At 38.2% G+C, this 16,218-nt stretch overlaps 1 protein-coding gene across 5 annotated transcripts in view; it reads left to right on the top strand.

Annotated features, from left to right (window-relative positions):
- UVRAG (UV radiation resistance associated) overlaps positions 1-16,218 on the top strand; it is a 261,973-nt gene that overhangs the window by 116,716 nt on the left and 129,039 nt on the right. For all 5 annotated transcript variants that reach the window (XM_036426266.2, XM_036426267.2, XM_045577909.1 and 2 more), the window contains 3 exons: positions 5,916-6,000; positions 8,284-8,371; positions 9,517-9,577. In XM_036426266.2, the coding sequence (XP_036282159.1) occupies positions 5,916-6,000; positions 8,284-8,371; positions 9,517-9,577 (234 nt within the window). The remainder of the gene's footprint in view (positions 1-5,915; positions 6,001-8,283; positions 8,372-9,516; positions 9,578-16,218) is intronic.

The following is a 16,218-nucleotide window of genomic DNA, read 5'->3' on the forward strand; positions in this document are numbered from 1 at the left end:
TGATGTACAGAATTGCTATCAGAGAATCAAGATTGCTGGGTAACCAAGTTACCTGGTATGTTAGTAAAGACCAGCATCTCCAAGGAGAGGCAGATGTGAGGACGGATTCACCACTGGTAGAGCTTGGGAGGAAGTTGGGGCCACCATATAAAAGGTAAAATAATTCAGCTACCGTTCTTAACAAATTGCCAATCACCATTGTGAGCTGCTATAATCCTATAGCAGATATAAGGCAATTCACACCTGCTCCCAGTTTATTCTGCATGGACCTAACCCAGATGTTCACAAGAAAGGTTGGAGGCAGGGCAGAGAATCGTGGAAAATCTCCCTTGGTGGTGTAGATCTAGAGGAGGGAAGTGGATGTTGCAACATCCCAGCTAGGGTAGAAAGCACAAAATAACAAGCTACAGTAGTTAACCACTTGAGGAGAGGCAAGAGCATGGTAAGCACCTTTACTTATGTACAAGGAATACCTAAATCTGAGGATAGAACAGCATTGTTGGAAAAAAAAAAAAAAAAAAAAAAAAAAAAGCCTACAGCACAATAATCCCCTCCACCACCATCATCCTCAAAAGAAAAATTAGAGGAAATTTGAAGGTTGTGATACACTGAAGGTAACCATGGCAGCAACAAAACCCAAATATAGCTCGGAACCAGACTTATATTGACTTAACCCCCAAATTAAAAGTAGAAGAAGCATACCCTTTTTTTTATTGCTCTGCAATTGGTGTTCAGGATTCAATCAAAGGTTTTGAGACAAGAAAAACAAAACAAAAAACCCATCACCCACCACCACCATCACCACTAACAAAATGTCAAGAGAAGAAATTAACAGAAAGAGACTCAGAAATGACTCAGATGTTGGTACTATCAGAGAGGGAATTTAAAATGACTAAGATTAATGTGCTTCAGGCTTTTGTGGAAAGGTGGATAGCATATACAAACATATGGTAAGTTTCAGCTGAGAGGTGGAAACTATAAGAAACAGTCTAATGGACATGCTATAAATAAAAATACACAGTACCAGAGGTAAAGAATGCTTTTGACAGACTCATTAGTAGATGATACAACTGAGGAAAGAACCACTGAACTTGAAGATAGGTCATCGAAATTACCCTAACTGAAGCTCAAAGAGACTCCTTCAGATACAACTAAGATAATTCATTATCAGCACTCCTACACTCCAAGAAATGTTAAAGGAATATGATACCAAATACATGGCTCTACATAAAACTTGGAGATTATAAAGGCTTTTCCCCCCTGATTTTTCATTGCTCTAAAAAACAATTGTTTTTTAAAAAAATGTATAATTAACAACGTTTTAGGGTTTATAACATGCATAAAGTAAGATGTATGAAGAATTTGAACAGTGGGGAAGGTAAGAATTAGGTGTACTCTTTTGGGTTTTTACACTATTTGAATGGCATAATATTATTTGAAGGTAGACTTTACTAATTAAAATTTTATGTTGTAAACTCTGGGACAACTACAAAAACAAACAAACAAACAAAACACACACAAAACCTCAATCCAAAAGCATAAAAAAATCAGGATAACGGAACAAATAGAAAATAACTTGTAAAATGGTAGACTTTAAACATATCAGTGATTATATTAAGTGTAAATGGTCTAAATACTGCAATTAAAAATTAGAGATTGTTTAGATTTTATATATTTTTTAAAAAAGGCCTAAATAAAGGCTATTTGCAAGAAAACCACTTTTACTTTATTTTTTTAAATATATAGACATAGATTAAAGGTAAAAAATGGAAAAAGTATGCCATGCAAATACTAATCAAAAGAAGACTGGAGTGGCTATATATATAGAGTGAGGCAAAAGTAATTTCACAGTTGTATGTGAAACAGTTTATTTTTAAAAAAATGTATTTTTATTGATTTCAGAGAGTAAGGGAGAAGAGGAAAGAGATAAAACATCAATTATGAGAGAGAATCACTCTGATTGCTGCCTTCCACCTTTGCTTTGGTCCTGCTGCCCTCCTGAAGCTCTCTCCATGCTCTGGCAGCCGCCATCTTTTTCATGTCAATTTGTATATTTCCTTCTTATTGGCTATGGGCACCGTCATATTTGTTGCAGAGTGACAGTCAATTTGCATATTCTGTCTTTATTAGATAAGATAATCAACTAGGGAGCATAAGCCTGCTTAACCAGGAAGCTACTGCTTCACAAATCCCAGGGGATTGCAGCATTGCCTTACAACCTATATAGGGAGAAAGAACTGACTTTTCAATCTCCCAGGTCCACTGGCTCAGACAATGGGGGAAAGTGTTTCTATGAGGCATGAGGAGCCACGATGACAACCATAGAGGCCTGTTTGTCTGGCTTGGGAAAAGGATTGCATTGGATAAGGAACACAGAACCCCAGAAGATTTAGGAAATAGATTGGTTAGGGGGTGGATCCATCAGAAGTATATGAAAGCTTGGAAAGTTGATTGGTTAACTTGAAGAAAAGTCTGGGCTTTCCCAAACCCAACTATATATATAATATGATATATATATATATATATATATATATATATATATATATATATATATATGCCTAAGCAACCAAACAATGGGTCGCTATGATGCGCACTGACCACCAGTGGCAGATGTTCAATGCAGGAGCTGCCCCTAGTGGTCAATGCACTCCCACAGTGGGAGCACTGCTCAGTGACCAACCTATCCCAGTGGCCCACCAGCTGGGCAGCAGCCACTCCCTCCCTCAGTAGTCCTGTAGATCCAATCTTCGGAGGATGGCAAGGCACTCACAGACTGGTGCCCCAGGCACAATCTGCAGCTGCTTCCCCTCCCTAGACACCCCGCAAGGAAGAAATGATATCAAGGCTCCAGACAAGGGGCTCGAACATCTGTGGGATGGATCCAGATCCCAGGCCAGCTAGGGTGTCCCACCCCCACCTGAAGGGCCCATCATGTCCCACCCCCCCCCACCCCCCAGTTGGGCACCAGAAGCAATCCCCACTGCAGCGGCCTGAGCCTCTCCAGATATGGACTAGCTGGGCACAAGCCTGAGGCAGGCGCAGCGGGGCTGGGATGAGCAGGAGTGGCAGGCAGCATTAGACTGAGGATTTCTGCGTGCCCCAGGCCTCTAGTGATAATGTAATCACAACTTAACAAAGAAGCTTTCTCTCTGGTAAAAGGCTTGCCAGGTTTGTTCACACACTGTCTCTGTAGCAGCTGTGTGGCCCCAGCAGCTTTGTGGCCCCAGCAGCTGTGTGGACTTGAAGCAGTCTCCAAGCCCAGCCTGGGTGCTGGACACAGCAGCACCAGCCGACCATAGCACAGCCAGGAACTGGACTAAACTTTGACATGGCACACAGTCTCTAGACATTGGCCCTATTTCTGGGCTTAATGAAAACAAAATTGGATTTTTTCCAAGGTGGGGACGGATGGAGAAGAGACATTGGAAACCTGAACAACCTTCTGTCTCCACCCAAATAAATCTCGTCATGCCACAGTTCCCACTGCATGGGTCTCTCAGAATGCTATTCTTGTGATCCCGGGAAAGAGCCCCATTTCCACCGGCAGCACTAGTTTTAGGACACAACGCCAATCGTAATATTCAGGATGGTGATACATAACCTGAACAACATCTAAAGTGATTGAGCACATCCTTGCCTCAGAATTATTACTCTTCATAATGTGACTTTCGGAATTTGAGTTATTTTTTGAGATATCTTAAATACTTAGCTCTTCTCTGTACGAGCCTAGCTAAACTCAGTTTTGTCCCAGAGTCCACTAATAACCAATGAGGTGTGTTGCCATTTGATAGAAAATTGAGCCTGATATGTTTTGGAGAGATGGTACCAGTGTGCATTCTAAAGCCTATGGAAAACCATAGCTTTGCAGGTGACCCCGCTCTGGGTTTGGATCAACGCTTTTATTTTTTATTTGGAAATCATCTTAAACTTACAGAGAAATTATAAGAATAAGAAGAGTACAGAGACCACCTATATTCTTCATCCTGATTTACCTTTTGTCAATATTTTACCCTGTGTGTTAGCTGGCTAATATATTCTTTTTTAAAAAAAAATATATTTTGTTGATTTTTTACAGAGAGGAAGAGAGAGGGATAGAGAGCTAGAAATGTCTATGAGAAACATCGACCAGCTGCCTCTTGCACACCCCCTACGGGGGATGTGCCTGCAACCAATGTACATGCCCTTGACCGGAATCGAACCTGGGACCTTTCAGTCCTCAGACCGATGCTCTATCCACTGAGCCAAACTGGTTTCGGCTGGCTAATATATTCTTAAATTTAAATTTTCCTTCACTCTGCAAGTCTCCATGTCTCTCATCCCCCTCCCCCCTGCCCTTTTGGTCATGTAATAGGTTCTGGAGAGTCTTCAAAACTGAGGAGGGTATATACATTTGCTTCTTGAAGTCTGTATCTGTCTTGTCCCTATTTGTGGTTTCACCAGCAATATTAGAGTTGAGGCAGCCTAATTTATCTATGAAGAATAATATTGCAAATTTCCGTAGTGGTAGGAGAATTTGTGTGCATTCTGATAGAAAGTGCATGGTGTGGAGGGTGGAAGTTGTTAACTTAAATGTTTTCTGAAATCATTGAGGTTGAAGATTTGGGGTGGAATTATATTGGCGCTAAAGAAGATAGGCGGTGTTCCTTGATTAAGTTCTATTTTGGAAGCAGAGCTACCAACTTACTATCACTTAACTGTTGAGGAAGAAAAATAAGGTGCTTAGAGATGTTGATAAAATTCCCTACATTGGTCAATTGAGTACTACTTTGGTCAGTTAATCTACTTCTTGTTCCTCCCTATAGGAGATGTGCAAAAGAGTATAGGGCATCCTTTCCTGTTGGGTCAGAGTTCACGAAACTAAATTCCTCTGTAAAATCTACAACTTAATGTTATCAGGATCTAAGACTTTTTCTGTGCTTCAGGACTGCTGGAATTATCAGGCAGGCCTGGATTGTCAAGAATGTAAGACCCTCATTTTCTTAGAGTAGGAAGATGTAAAAGGATTTTGTGATCACATAAATATAAATGGAAGTTCCAAAAATTGATGTAAATTCAAAAAATAGGACCTAAACACATATTAATCATTGCAGTGCTATGGCAAGCACTTAAAGAAAATTAAATGTTCTGTATTAGGATTAAGGCATGGGGTATCAGTTAGAATGTGGAATATTCATATAATTTATACCCCTGGAGTTGAATTTTATACAGCCATTGAACATCACAAATCAGATTATCTGTAAACATATAAAAATGCTTGTGACATAATATGGAAAAATCAGAATATACATTTTCTGTGCATGTGATTGTAGCTAAAACTGCATATCCTTATGAATAATATGGTAGTAATAACATATAGTAATGTTATATAGCATTTTTGGTAGAACAGAAATTAACTATTAAGAAATGAACTTTATATTTTAGAGCAGTTTTAGGTTCGTAGCAAAATTGAGCAAAAGGGACAGAGAATTCTCATATGCCCCCACACGTGCACAGCCTCCCCCATTGTTGACATTCCCCACCACAGTGGTCTGTTTGTTACAACTGATGAACCTTTAGAATCATCAACACCCAGAGCTCGTAGCCACTTAAAAAAAAAAAAAAAAAAAAAGAAGTTGTTTGAACTTTGAAATCCCACCAGGGTTTATTGGTCAGCAATCCAGAAATCTGTGTGAGTGGATCTTAGATGCTTACTCTCTGACAGCTGCCAGAGGCTGGACGTTTATAAAAATTAAACCAATAGGGAAACTTATTCCAGTTAATCCCCTCCAGAAGACCTCTATACCCAACCTATTTTGTTGGTCTTTTAACTCTATTTCCCTCTCACAGCTGTGCCTGGGCTGTGCCGGTTTGGTTGTGAGGGAGAATCTCTCTGTGCACTGTTACATGTGGACTTGTCTTCTTCCATCTCCTTCCAGGCAGTACATTTTCAACTGAGCACCTCAAGCTTCAACACCAGAAGGAATCCCTCAATGAGCTGAGGAAAGAGTGCACTGCAAAAAGGTAAATGAAACTCAGAATAATTGTTGTGAGTGTCAAGTTTTTACTTTGAGGATAGGGTTTGGAAAAGTACGATTCTTTAAAAGTTGCTGCTATTAATTTGTATTCCAAACACCTCAGGCCATATTTATTTATTCAACAAATATATATTAAGCACTTACTATGTGTTATACGGGTCATATACTGTAATAGAGGCATTTATTAAAGCTCCTAGTACATACTCATAATCAGAAATGAGAACTGTTTAGTTTTCAAGGTCATAGCACCATGACTTGATGTCTGAATCTTCTTCTCTTTCTATCTTCAACATGTAGTAGAGTTGATAGTTTTTTATTCAGTAATTTCTTTAGATTTACTCCTGTTTAATGTTATTAGCTCATTTTGATTACCTCAACAGCTTCTAGATGATCTTTCTAACATCATTCTCTCCATCTTTCCATTTTATCCTCTACGTTATCAGACCTCTCCTCTATTTTTACCAGATATTTTTTCTTTTTTTAAGAGCTATGGTGATTGTTTTGCTTAACTTTCAAATAACCTTCAGTAAGTTGGTGCTATACTATAGCTACCCTGTTTCCCTGAAAATAAGACAGTGTCTTATATTAATTTTTGCTCCCAAAGATGCGCTAGGTTTATTTTCAGGGGATGTCTTATTTTTCCACGAAGAAGAATACGGTACACATTTATTGTTAAATGAAAATAAAGGAAATTTATTACCTGTATACGGTACGGTAATTGTCAACACAAACCAGACAAACTGTGAATCCTACAGTATCAAGAATTTACTCATTTATTCAATGACAATCATGTCATCATCTTCTGGAACATCATCATAACAATCCAATTCCTGAATTTCCTGGTGAATTTCTTGTGACTCCATTTCTTTCAGAATCAGTGGACCAAATCTCTCATGTTTAGCCTAGGGGGGGCTTATTTTCAGGGGGATGCCTTATATTTCACTCAAAAGGAAACCTGTAAGAAGGTCTTATTTTTGGAGGATGTCTTATTTTCGGGGAAACACGGTAATTTCAGTCACTCCACAATGTTCACTTAACAAATGCTAATGTTTCTCTCTCTCTCTCTCTCTCTCTCTCTCTCTCTCTCTCTCTCTCTCTCTCTCTCTTTTTTTTTCCAGCGCATGCTTAATTTATTGCCTCCTATTCTTTTGCTCATCCTTATTCTTTTCTTTTTTTCAGGAGAGTAATTTTATCCTACATTTTTCTTTAAAAAACCTTAGCAATTGAGGACTCAAGAAAGTTAGACCTAGAAAGAACCTTGGATTTCATCTAGTCCTAGTCCAGTGGTCGGCAAACTGCGGCTCGAGAGCCACATACGGCTCTCGAGCCGTAGTTTGCTGCTCTGTTGACTAATGAGTTTGCCGACCACTGACTTAGACTCTTGATTCCAATAATTATAGGCTGTTGTTGTTTCTTGTAATTAAGCCCCTATTCCTCTCAATTAGCAGATAAGAAAATAAGGCTCTTGGAAGTTACTCTTTGTCCAACTCACTAGGAAAGCAGAATTCGATCCTCTATGTCTTCAGTGCTGTTTGCATTATACAACTACGTTTACATTTCATTTTGACCGTCAGCTTCTCCTACATGATTTTCCCCCTTACATTTTAATACAGTTGAGCAGATATCTGTACTGTAGGTGTTTCACCTGTTGTTTATGTTTCTTAAGCAGTAAAGGAAGAGCTGTATCATCTCGAGCCACAGTTTTTCCTTGTTTGTTCTTTTTCTTAAATTATTTTCCTAACATGGCAGTGTTTTTTTTGTTTTGTTTTGTTTTGTTTTTAATGTAGTTGTAACATGTAGTTGCAAGTGAAAAATAAAAATTTTTTTTTGAGGAACTACTAGATAGATAGGCCGTGAAATCATATTAAATGAGATGGTGGTTGCCTTATGGGTCCTCTTTAAACATTGTTTCCTTGTTTATAAAATGGATATAATAATATCAACCTAATAGCGTTGTTATAATAATTAAACAAAGCCATTTGTAAAGCCCCTAGCATATAGTAGTAGGTGCTTGGTCAGTGATGATTTATACCCTTTACATCCCTTAAAGGGTATACATACATATTAGGCCTCAGTATGTATAGAGTTGGCTTGATTGATAGTATTGAGAGATAGGTTAGGATGTATGTTAGATATTATTCTTGTCTCTACTGCTAAGTTTCTGTGGCCTTGTATAGACAGTGCAATATTTTTCTGTGGAAATGTTTGAAAGCATGTAAGAATATATATATATTTTTTTTAACAAATGTGCTTTTTCTCCTCTCTTTAGAGAACTTTTTCTGAAGACTAACGCCCAGTTGACAATTCGTTGCAGGCAGTTATTATCTGAGCTTTCCTACATTTACCCAATTGATTTGGTAAGTTTCAAATTCTCTGAAAAAACGTTTTGTTTTGTTTTAAAAAATGGTTTTTATTTGAAATTTCCTCTCAATGAAAAAACCCATTGCTCTAGTCTTAGTCATATGCTCTGTCATGATTTCACTCCAGAGCTAATATCTACTTTAAAAATAGATTTAGATTTGGTTGGCATTAAGTTCCACCATTAATTTTTCATACCAATTTGTTGGACGGATGTGCTCATCTCCGTCTGAAAGAATACCAAAATCTTTAGGATCCTTTTCACTCAAACCCATTATCAGCTACTACCATTTCTTTTTCTTAAATATATTTTTTACTGATTTTTAGAGATAGGAAGGGAGAGGGATAGAAATATAGAAACATTGATGAGAGAGAAACATCGATTGGCTGTCTCCTGCACACCTCCTACTGGACGTCAAGCCCCCAATGGGTATATGTCCTGACCAGGAATTGAACCAGTGACCTCTAGGTTCATGAATCGATACTCAACCACTACACTGCACTGGTCAGGCTCAACTACCACCATTTCTGACACATACATGCACATACAGTACATGTGTTCTCCTTAAAAAATATAATTATTAGTTAATTTATATTTATTAGTATTACTTCAGCTATTCCTGTCAGACTGTTAAGTTTTTTTAATCTAGGTTCTTGGAGTAAATGCAGAAAGTAAGACTTTATTAAAACTGACTAGATTCTTTTTAGAGAACCAAATCTGCTAAATTTGATGTGTTTTTTGAATGAAGACTAATTTTTCATTTAAAAGACTAATATTTTGAGAGGAAAGTTAATAGGATTTTAGGTTGCTCATAAATCTTATTAATTCTATTTAAGATTTTTCAATTATTGCTATGAATTGGGCAAAGGATATTTTTATGATAAAATTTTATATGGCTTTTTGCTTAGACCTACTATTTTAAATGTTTATATTAAAGAAAATTTCAAGTATATAAATATATAGGGGTATAATGAATCATCATATACTAATCACCCAACTTCAACAATTATGATAGTATTTTAAGTCAAGGACAATATTGTCTTTGAATTAACACTAACCTGTTGAATTTTTAAAGATTTGATTTAGAGTTACTTTGCTTTATACATAAAAACAGTTAATTTAATTCTTTGGTTATATTCACAGAATGAGCATAAGGATTATTTTGTATGTGGTGTCAAATTGCCCAATTCTGAGGACTTCCAAGGTATTTTATTTATTTTACTTCTAAGTATTTGCTGTATATAGTATATGAGTATGTTGCAGGGAAAAATAGAAATATCTTAAAATACTGTTGCCTAGCCTTTCACCAGAAGGGTCTTGGATCTTTTATCCCCTCCCAATTGTGAGGATATAGAGTCAGTTTCCCTGATAGACTTAAAAGGCTAATCACTAATTATGGGGGTAAAATAGTTGCATATTATATTTGAAACTTAAAAGAAAATATTTTTTAAAGGGCTTTAAGGAAATTAGACAATGGGGTACGTAAGAATACCTACAACCTCCCTATTCTTTTGCTTTGATTTTCATGACAAATTTATATGTGGTTGGGAGCAGAGAGAATAACAAACATTAATTTGTTGTTATTTAGAAAATCTATTTCTGCTGATGTGAAATGTATTTGGAATTTTTTTTTTTTTTTTTTTTACTTTCCCACTATGACAGATTTAAGTTGTTCTGTCATTTCTGCTCTCTTTTAATTAAAAAAATTATATTAAAGATAATATATACTATGATTCATAGTAATTGCTGATTTTAAAATATTTAATTTTTCTATTCTCTTTATCAGTATGCCAAAGAAAATAACTTATTATATTTAGCAATAAAATATTTTTTATTGTTAGCAAAGTACACAGTGCTTTAGGCCTGTTAAATAGCTTTATAGATTATTTTCAAAGCTAGCATATTATCTATTTGGGAAGAAGTTATTAAATATAGAGCATTATCAGTTTTGGTTGGGATGTCCTTCCATTTCCCTGTAAAAGAAATATTGTTATTTATGGTCCTTTAACATTTAAGACCATTTTGATTTATTACCTCTACTAGTGGCCCAGTGCACGAAATTTGTGCATGGAGTAGGGGGGATGTTCCTTAGCCCCGCCCACACCCTCTCCAATCTGGGACCCCTTGAAGGATGTCCTACTGCCAGTTTACAGGGACTGGGCCTAAACTGGCAGTCAGACATCCCTCTCACAATCCGGGACTGCTGGCTCCAGCCACTCACCTGCCTTCCTGCCTGCCTGATTGCCCTTAACTACTCTGCCTGTCAGCCTGCTTGCCCCCTAGTGCACCCCTCCCGCCAGCCTGATTACCCCCAACTGCCCCCACCAGCGCTGATCTGCTCACTCCCAACTTCCCTCCCCACTGGCCTGCTCACTCCCACCTGCCCCCCTACTGGCTTTCTCACTCCAAACTGCCCCCTTTCCCCACTGTCCTGATCACCTCCAACTGACCCCCACTGATGGCCTGCTCAACCCCAACTGGCCCTCCTGCAGGTCTGCTTACCCCCAATGGTCCCTGCCATCCCATCCTGGCCTGATTACCCCCCAATGACCCAAGGTCCCAGCCCCTCCTTTTTTTTCTTTTTCTTTTCTTTTTTCCAGTGCCTCCTTGAGCGGGGAGGCCAGGGCTGGCTGGAAACAAGTATCTAGAATTTATCTTCTATAATTGGAACTTTGTAGCCTTGAGCAGAGGCCAAGAAGCTTGGCTTCCTCCATTGCTGAAAGCAACCCAAGCCTCCTGCTCTCTCCAGCTCCATGGCTGCTGCCATTTTTGTTGGGATTTATTTATCTTCTATAATTGAAAGTTTGTAGCCTTAAGTGGAGGCTAGGGCTGGCCAGGGCAGATGGGAAGCTTGGCTTCCTCCATTGCCGAGGCAACCCAAGCCTCCTGCTTGCTCCAGCTACATGACCAACCACTATCTTGTTTGGTTAATTTGCATACTTGCTCCTGATTGGTTGGTGGGTGTGGCTTGTGTGTGTAGTGGAGGGACAGCTAATTTGTGTATTTCTCTTTTATTAGTGTAGATTGGCCTTTACAACAAGTAGTTGGGACCTGATAAAAGAAGAGAGATAAGACAGGAATGGAAAAACCTGTATTCAATCCTTGGTCACTTTCTATTATAGAAACCATGTAATTTGGAGCAAGTCATCTAAGCTTTGAGTTGACTTCCTAATTGATAGTATGAACATATTAATTCATATTGGGAAGATTATATCTATAAAAGCATAATATTTTGCCTTATCTTTAATCCTTACAAAAACAAACATAAAAAACCCATAAGGAAGGTGGTATAGTCTTATGTGTAATAGTCTTACAATGTGTAAGTGATTTTCCAGAGACCACAAAGCTAGATAATAATCTAACTGGGATTTGCCTGGTCTTCATTGTTCAGTGTTCCTTCCAATTTCTGTAAGTCATACAAGTGTGCTTTCGTGGTGATTTTAGGCAAAGACATGGTGTCTTAAAGCCCACAACACATCTTTTTCCTCATTCAACTATTTAGCAAAACTACTGAGTACTTTGAGCCCTGTGCCAGGTTCCAGGGATACAGAACATTCATTTATTGAAAAAATAATAATTCAACTCGGGTACTGTGCTGAGTTTTGAGGATATGGTGATAGAAAAATATGTTCTCTCCTTTCATGGAGCATATACAGCCTATTGCACTAATAAATAAGAAAATAAGTATGTAACAAGTATTTAGTAAGGGAATATGCTGTCTTAGACAACAGAGGAACCTAAATTTAGATAAAGCAGAGAACAACTTCGGAGGAGAAGCATTTAACCAAAAATTTGAAGCTGAAAGGTGCCAACTATATTACAGTTGGGGAGAGCATTACTTAGAAGAGGAGCAACAAGTACAAATGTCTGGATGGCAGTAATGGGCTTGATATACCTACAAAACTCAGGGTGAGGGGAATGGGAGAAAAGACCTGTATTTTGGGCAGTCATATAATCTCTCAGAGCTTACTTTCTTGACCTGTAAAAAAAATGAGGTATTATAATATCTACATCTCCAATTCATTGTGATGATTGAATGAGATAACATTTGAACATGCTTTTCCTTTTAAAGGTGCTCATATAAATGTATTGTACTTGAAATTAATCACAAGAGAGAAAGGATAGAAGGAGGGGGAAAGGAGGGAGGGAAGGAAGGAGGAAAGAAAGAAGGGAGGGAGGGAGGGAAGGCCAACAAGCTGAATAAATTCTTCATACTCTTTAAAATAGAAGTTCAGCTTTTTTAGTGCAGTTGCTGAAAAATGGGAGATAAAATGAAATAAGTGTTTACTTTCACTCTAAGGCCCTATTCATGCCCCATAACTCCTGGGAATCAGACATTTTAAGAAGCACTTATGGTGGTATTGGGCTTTAGAATTATATGTTAGCATTCTGCAAGGCATTCCATATACTCAATTTACTGAGTGCCTTGTGTGTGTCATCTCCTGTGCCAGGTGCTGAGAGCCTACCTCAGGGAAGTTTCAGTCCAGTTGAGGCTATCACACTTGTAATCAAGCCAATCAAGAAATATTTATTGCATTCATACCCTGTGTCAGGCACTTAGGAATTATACCACGTACGTGGGACTCAAAGAAGTGGGCATAGTTAGCCTATCAGGAGGGGCTCAGAAAAGCCTTTTTAGCAAAGAGGGTAGCTGAGGTGTCTTAAAAAATGAAATAATATTCCCCTGTTGAGAGAAGGGTAGCAGAACATTTTAGATTGGGTGAATAGAAATACGATAGCATGGAATATCATGCACAATGCTATCTTGTTCATTAAATCTTTTCTGAGGGAAGAAATTACACCCCCCCCCTTTTTTTTTAAAGGCAAGAAAATTTAAGCTCAGAGAGATTAGTTAATTTTCCCAAAGACTCATGCTAACCAGTGGCAGAACTAAAGTCATTCCTGGTCAGCCTAATTTTAAGGTACATATTATTCCTGTCATGGTGCACTTTTCTTCCTTGTTTGGAGTAATAACTTCTTCCAAACTCCTGCCAACCTTTAGTGTTCTGTAACAGATGCGTTCTCAGTGAGACTCTAGTGGAGGAATTCCAAACTGGTTATCCTGTGTGTTTAATGAGACTTTGCTGGGATAGACTCCACCCTGCATGGCTTAGTACTGTTTGGGAAACTCCGCCACAGTGGCCCAAAATTCACTGTGCCTTTCTAACTGGGTGAGCTACTGTTAGAGCATGTCAGAGAGACCTGCATGCAACGGGAGTACGTGGTCCTGTGAAGGTATTCATTTGAGTTCCACTGACAGAGACATTTCTTGTAAGAAAAAAAAAAAAAAAAAAAAAAAAAAAGTTTGTGTGTCTTTTTAAGTAATCCATAACACCAGAGCCTTTTGCGGTAATGAGACCCAGATTTCCTTCTGTGTCTGTATCCCTTTATGCAGGCATGATTTCTTGGAAAGGAGAGTCCATATGTCAAGCAGTGTCTCATTGAGAACATGGAATGATTCCATAGATGCTGTGGCAGTGATTAGAGTCTTAAATATTTTGTCCTGTCTGGATCAGTGGGTGCTTGGTTCCTTAATGAATCAGCTGCCTCAGTGATTGGGAAGGCAGGATGGTAAGAGCTTTTAGAACACTTATTGTACATGAATGCATTTGAACATTGATAGTTTGTCCAGCATACAAGTCAAAGAGACATTTGAACTAATTTATAATGTTATCGTGGAGAGTGTGTATTTGTGGAATTTATTATCAAAAAGTTATACAACAGCTGCAAACCTGAGTAACTACCAGCATTTAAAAAACAAATCAGAAATATTTATTATGAGGAAATTGCAGATTTTTATTTTGTTTGAAGCCACTTAAAACATTGAGTTTTTTTTAGGATTTTTTTTTTTTTTTTTTTTTTTTTTTTTTTTACGTACCTGAGTCTTACATTTTATTCCTGTTCCTCCCTGAACTCCCCCTCCAACTTCTTCTCACCGACAAAACTATCATCTGTGACCTTTCTAACCCCCAGAGCAGCACAAGGAACACAGTCCTCTGCTCTGCATTAGGTGTTAGGGACGTCATTAATGCTTACTGGAAAAGTACACCCCAGAGGGCCAGGTTTTGGCGTTGGCAGGTAAAAAGTCTTTTAGATCTTGGAATGCTGGAAACCTTAAACCTTTTGGTTTCTTAGCTAAAGTGATTGGCAACAGAATGTGACATCTGCGGTTTTGTGGCCAGCCATAGCCATAATTAACCGCGTGAGCTCACTTTTTCCCACTGGAGGTTCCGTGGTCCTGGGGTGATGAAAGTGACTTCCCTACCAGGAGGTGGTTTTCCTTCAGAGGGCATTGGAATACCCGCGGGCCCTGTAATGCCTCACCCGTGGTCCTTTTAAAATGTTTTTTAATATAGAGCTTTAATATTGGAAATCCAACACCCTGGTGTTTAACAGTGAGGCTGTGGCTGAGCACGATGGCCTAGGAGAGGAAACAACCTGGGGTTTTTAATGGGTGGGACAGCGGGTCTTGTGGTGGAAACGATGGTGAGAGTGAATAACCAGAATCGAAGCTAATTTCCAATACTTCCCAGTTTCTAGTTTTTGCTATTTTTTGTTTTGTTTTTGTTTTTAGTTTGCGTATATAGGCTTCTTGGAGATACCTTTTTATCCCTAAATTTAAGCAAACTTGTTTCAATCATTGAAAAGTGGTGATGTTAGAAAACCAATTTTTGTTTTATTAATAACTATGAGAATGTAGTCTCAAAATATGCAATTGAAATTCTTTAGTATTAGCCCTTCAGTAATATGGAAAAAAGGTAGATGCTTGAGTGTTTAGCATTGGAGAGATGTTTTTAAAACAATTGTAGTTTGCATTTGACCTATATGGGAAGCTAATTCAAAGGCCTTCTGTTGCTTCTGTCATGTCATATAGGAAAGAACAAGTTTAGTGTGAAGCACATACAGGAAAGTTCAGATTTAGGGTAGTGTGATCCTTCATTACTGTAAGCCATCTTCTTAATCTTCTCACCCTTCCAAAGAAAGCTCTTAAAGACCAAGTCCTTGAGTAATGTAAATTTGATAAGCCTCTTTACAGACTCATCGACCTCTGACGCAGCTCACCATTCCAGCTGGGACTTCACAAATAGATGTTTTGGAGGCCTGGGTATAGGCACAATTCTCCCTCTTAACTCATGGTTTATATCTGTTTGGCTTTGACTATGTGACTTATCACCTAGATCTCATTTTCCCCCCCCCCATCTCTAAATGGATAACATTAGACTCTAGCTTTTAAGGTTTCTCTAACTCTGATATTACATGATGATTAAATGTAATGTGATGTCTTTACATTATAATGTAATGTTAGTCTCAAAGGTAGTGTGATGTACAGATTTCAATAGAAGCAGAGTGTTGTGGTATTCAAGGTACTTGGGTGGGACTGGAGCAAGAGGACAAGGTCTTTAAAAATAGTTAGGACTAAAAAAATAGGATTCTAGTCAGTTAGGGCATGACTCAGCACTGTCATTGAAATGAATGCTGAATGATTTTTTCCCCCCATCAGTTTGGTTTGAGAGAACATCAAACATTGGTTGAGAAGTCCATTCTCTGTCTGGTACTATACAAGTCACTGAGGACTCACAGACTTTTTATATGTTCTTTGCCGTTACTATAAAACAGCAAAGAAACTCAGGTGGTATGTGTGTGTGTCATATGCTTGGTATGTTCTAGGCTTCCAAGTTAAAAATTTATCTATTCCACAGTTAAGTTCTGGGACAGTATGCTAGAATGCCTAGATGACAAAGACAGTCTCAGGCTACTTGTATACTAGACATATTTCTTAACTTCTCTGAACCTTAGTTTCTTAATCTGTAAAATGAATGACATAACATATAAAAAGTGCCCAGT

The sequence above is a fragment of the Pipistrellus kuhlii genome, unplaced genomic scaffold (assembly GCF_014108245.1).
Source record: "Pipistrellus kuhlii isolate mPipKuh1 unplaced genomic scaffold, mPipKuh1.p scaffold_m20_p_9, whole genome shotgun sequence".
NCBI lineage: Eukaryota > Metazoa > Chordata > Mammalia > Chiroptera > Vespertilionidae > Pipistrellus > Pipistrellus kuhlii.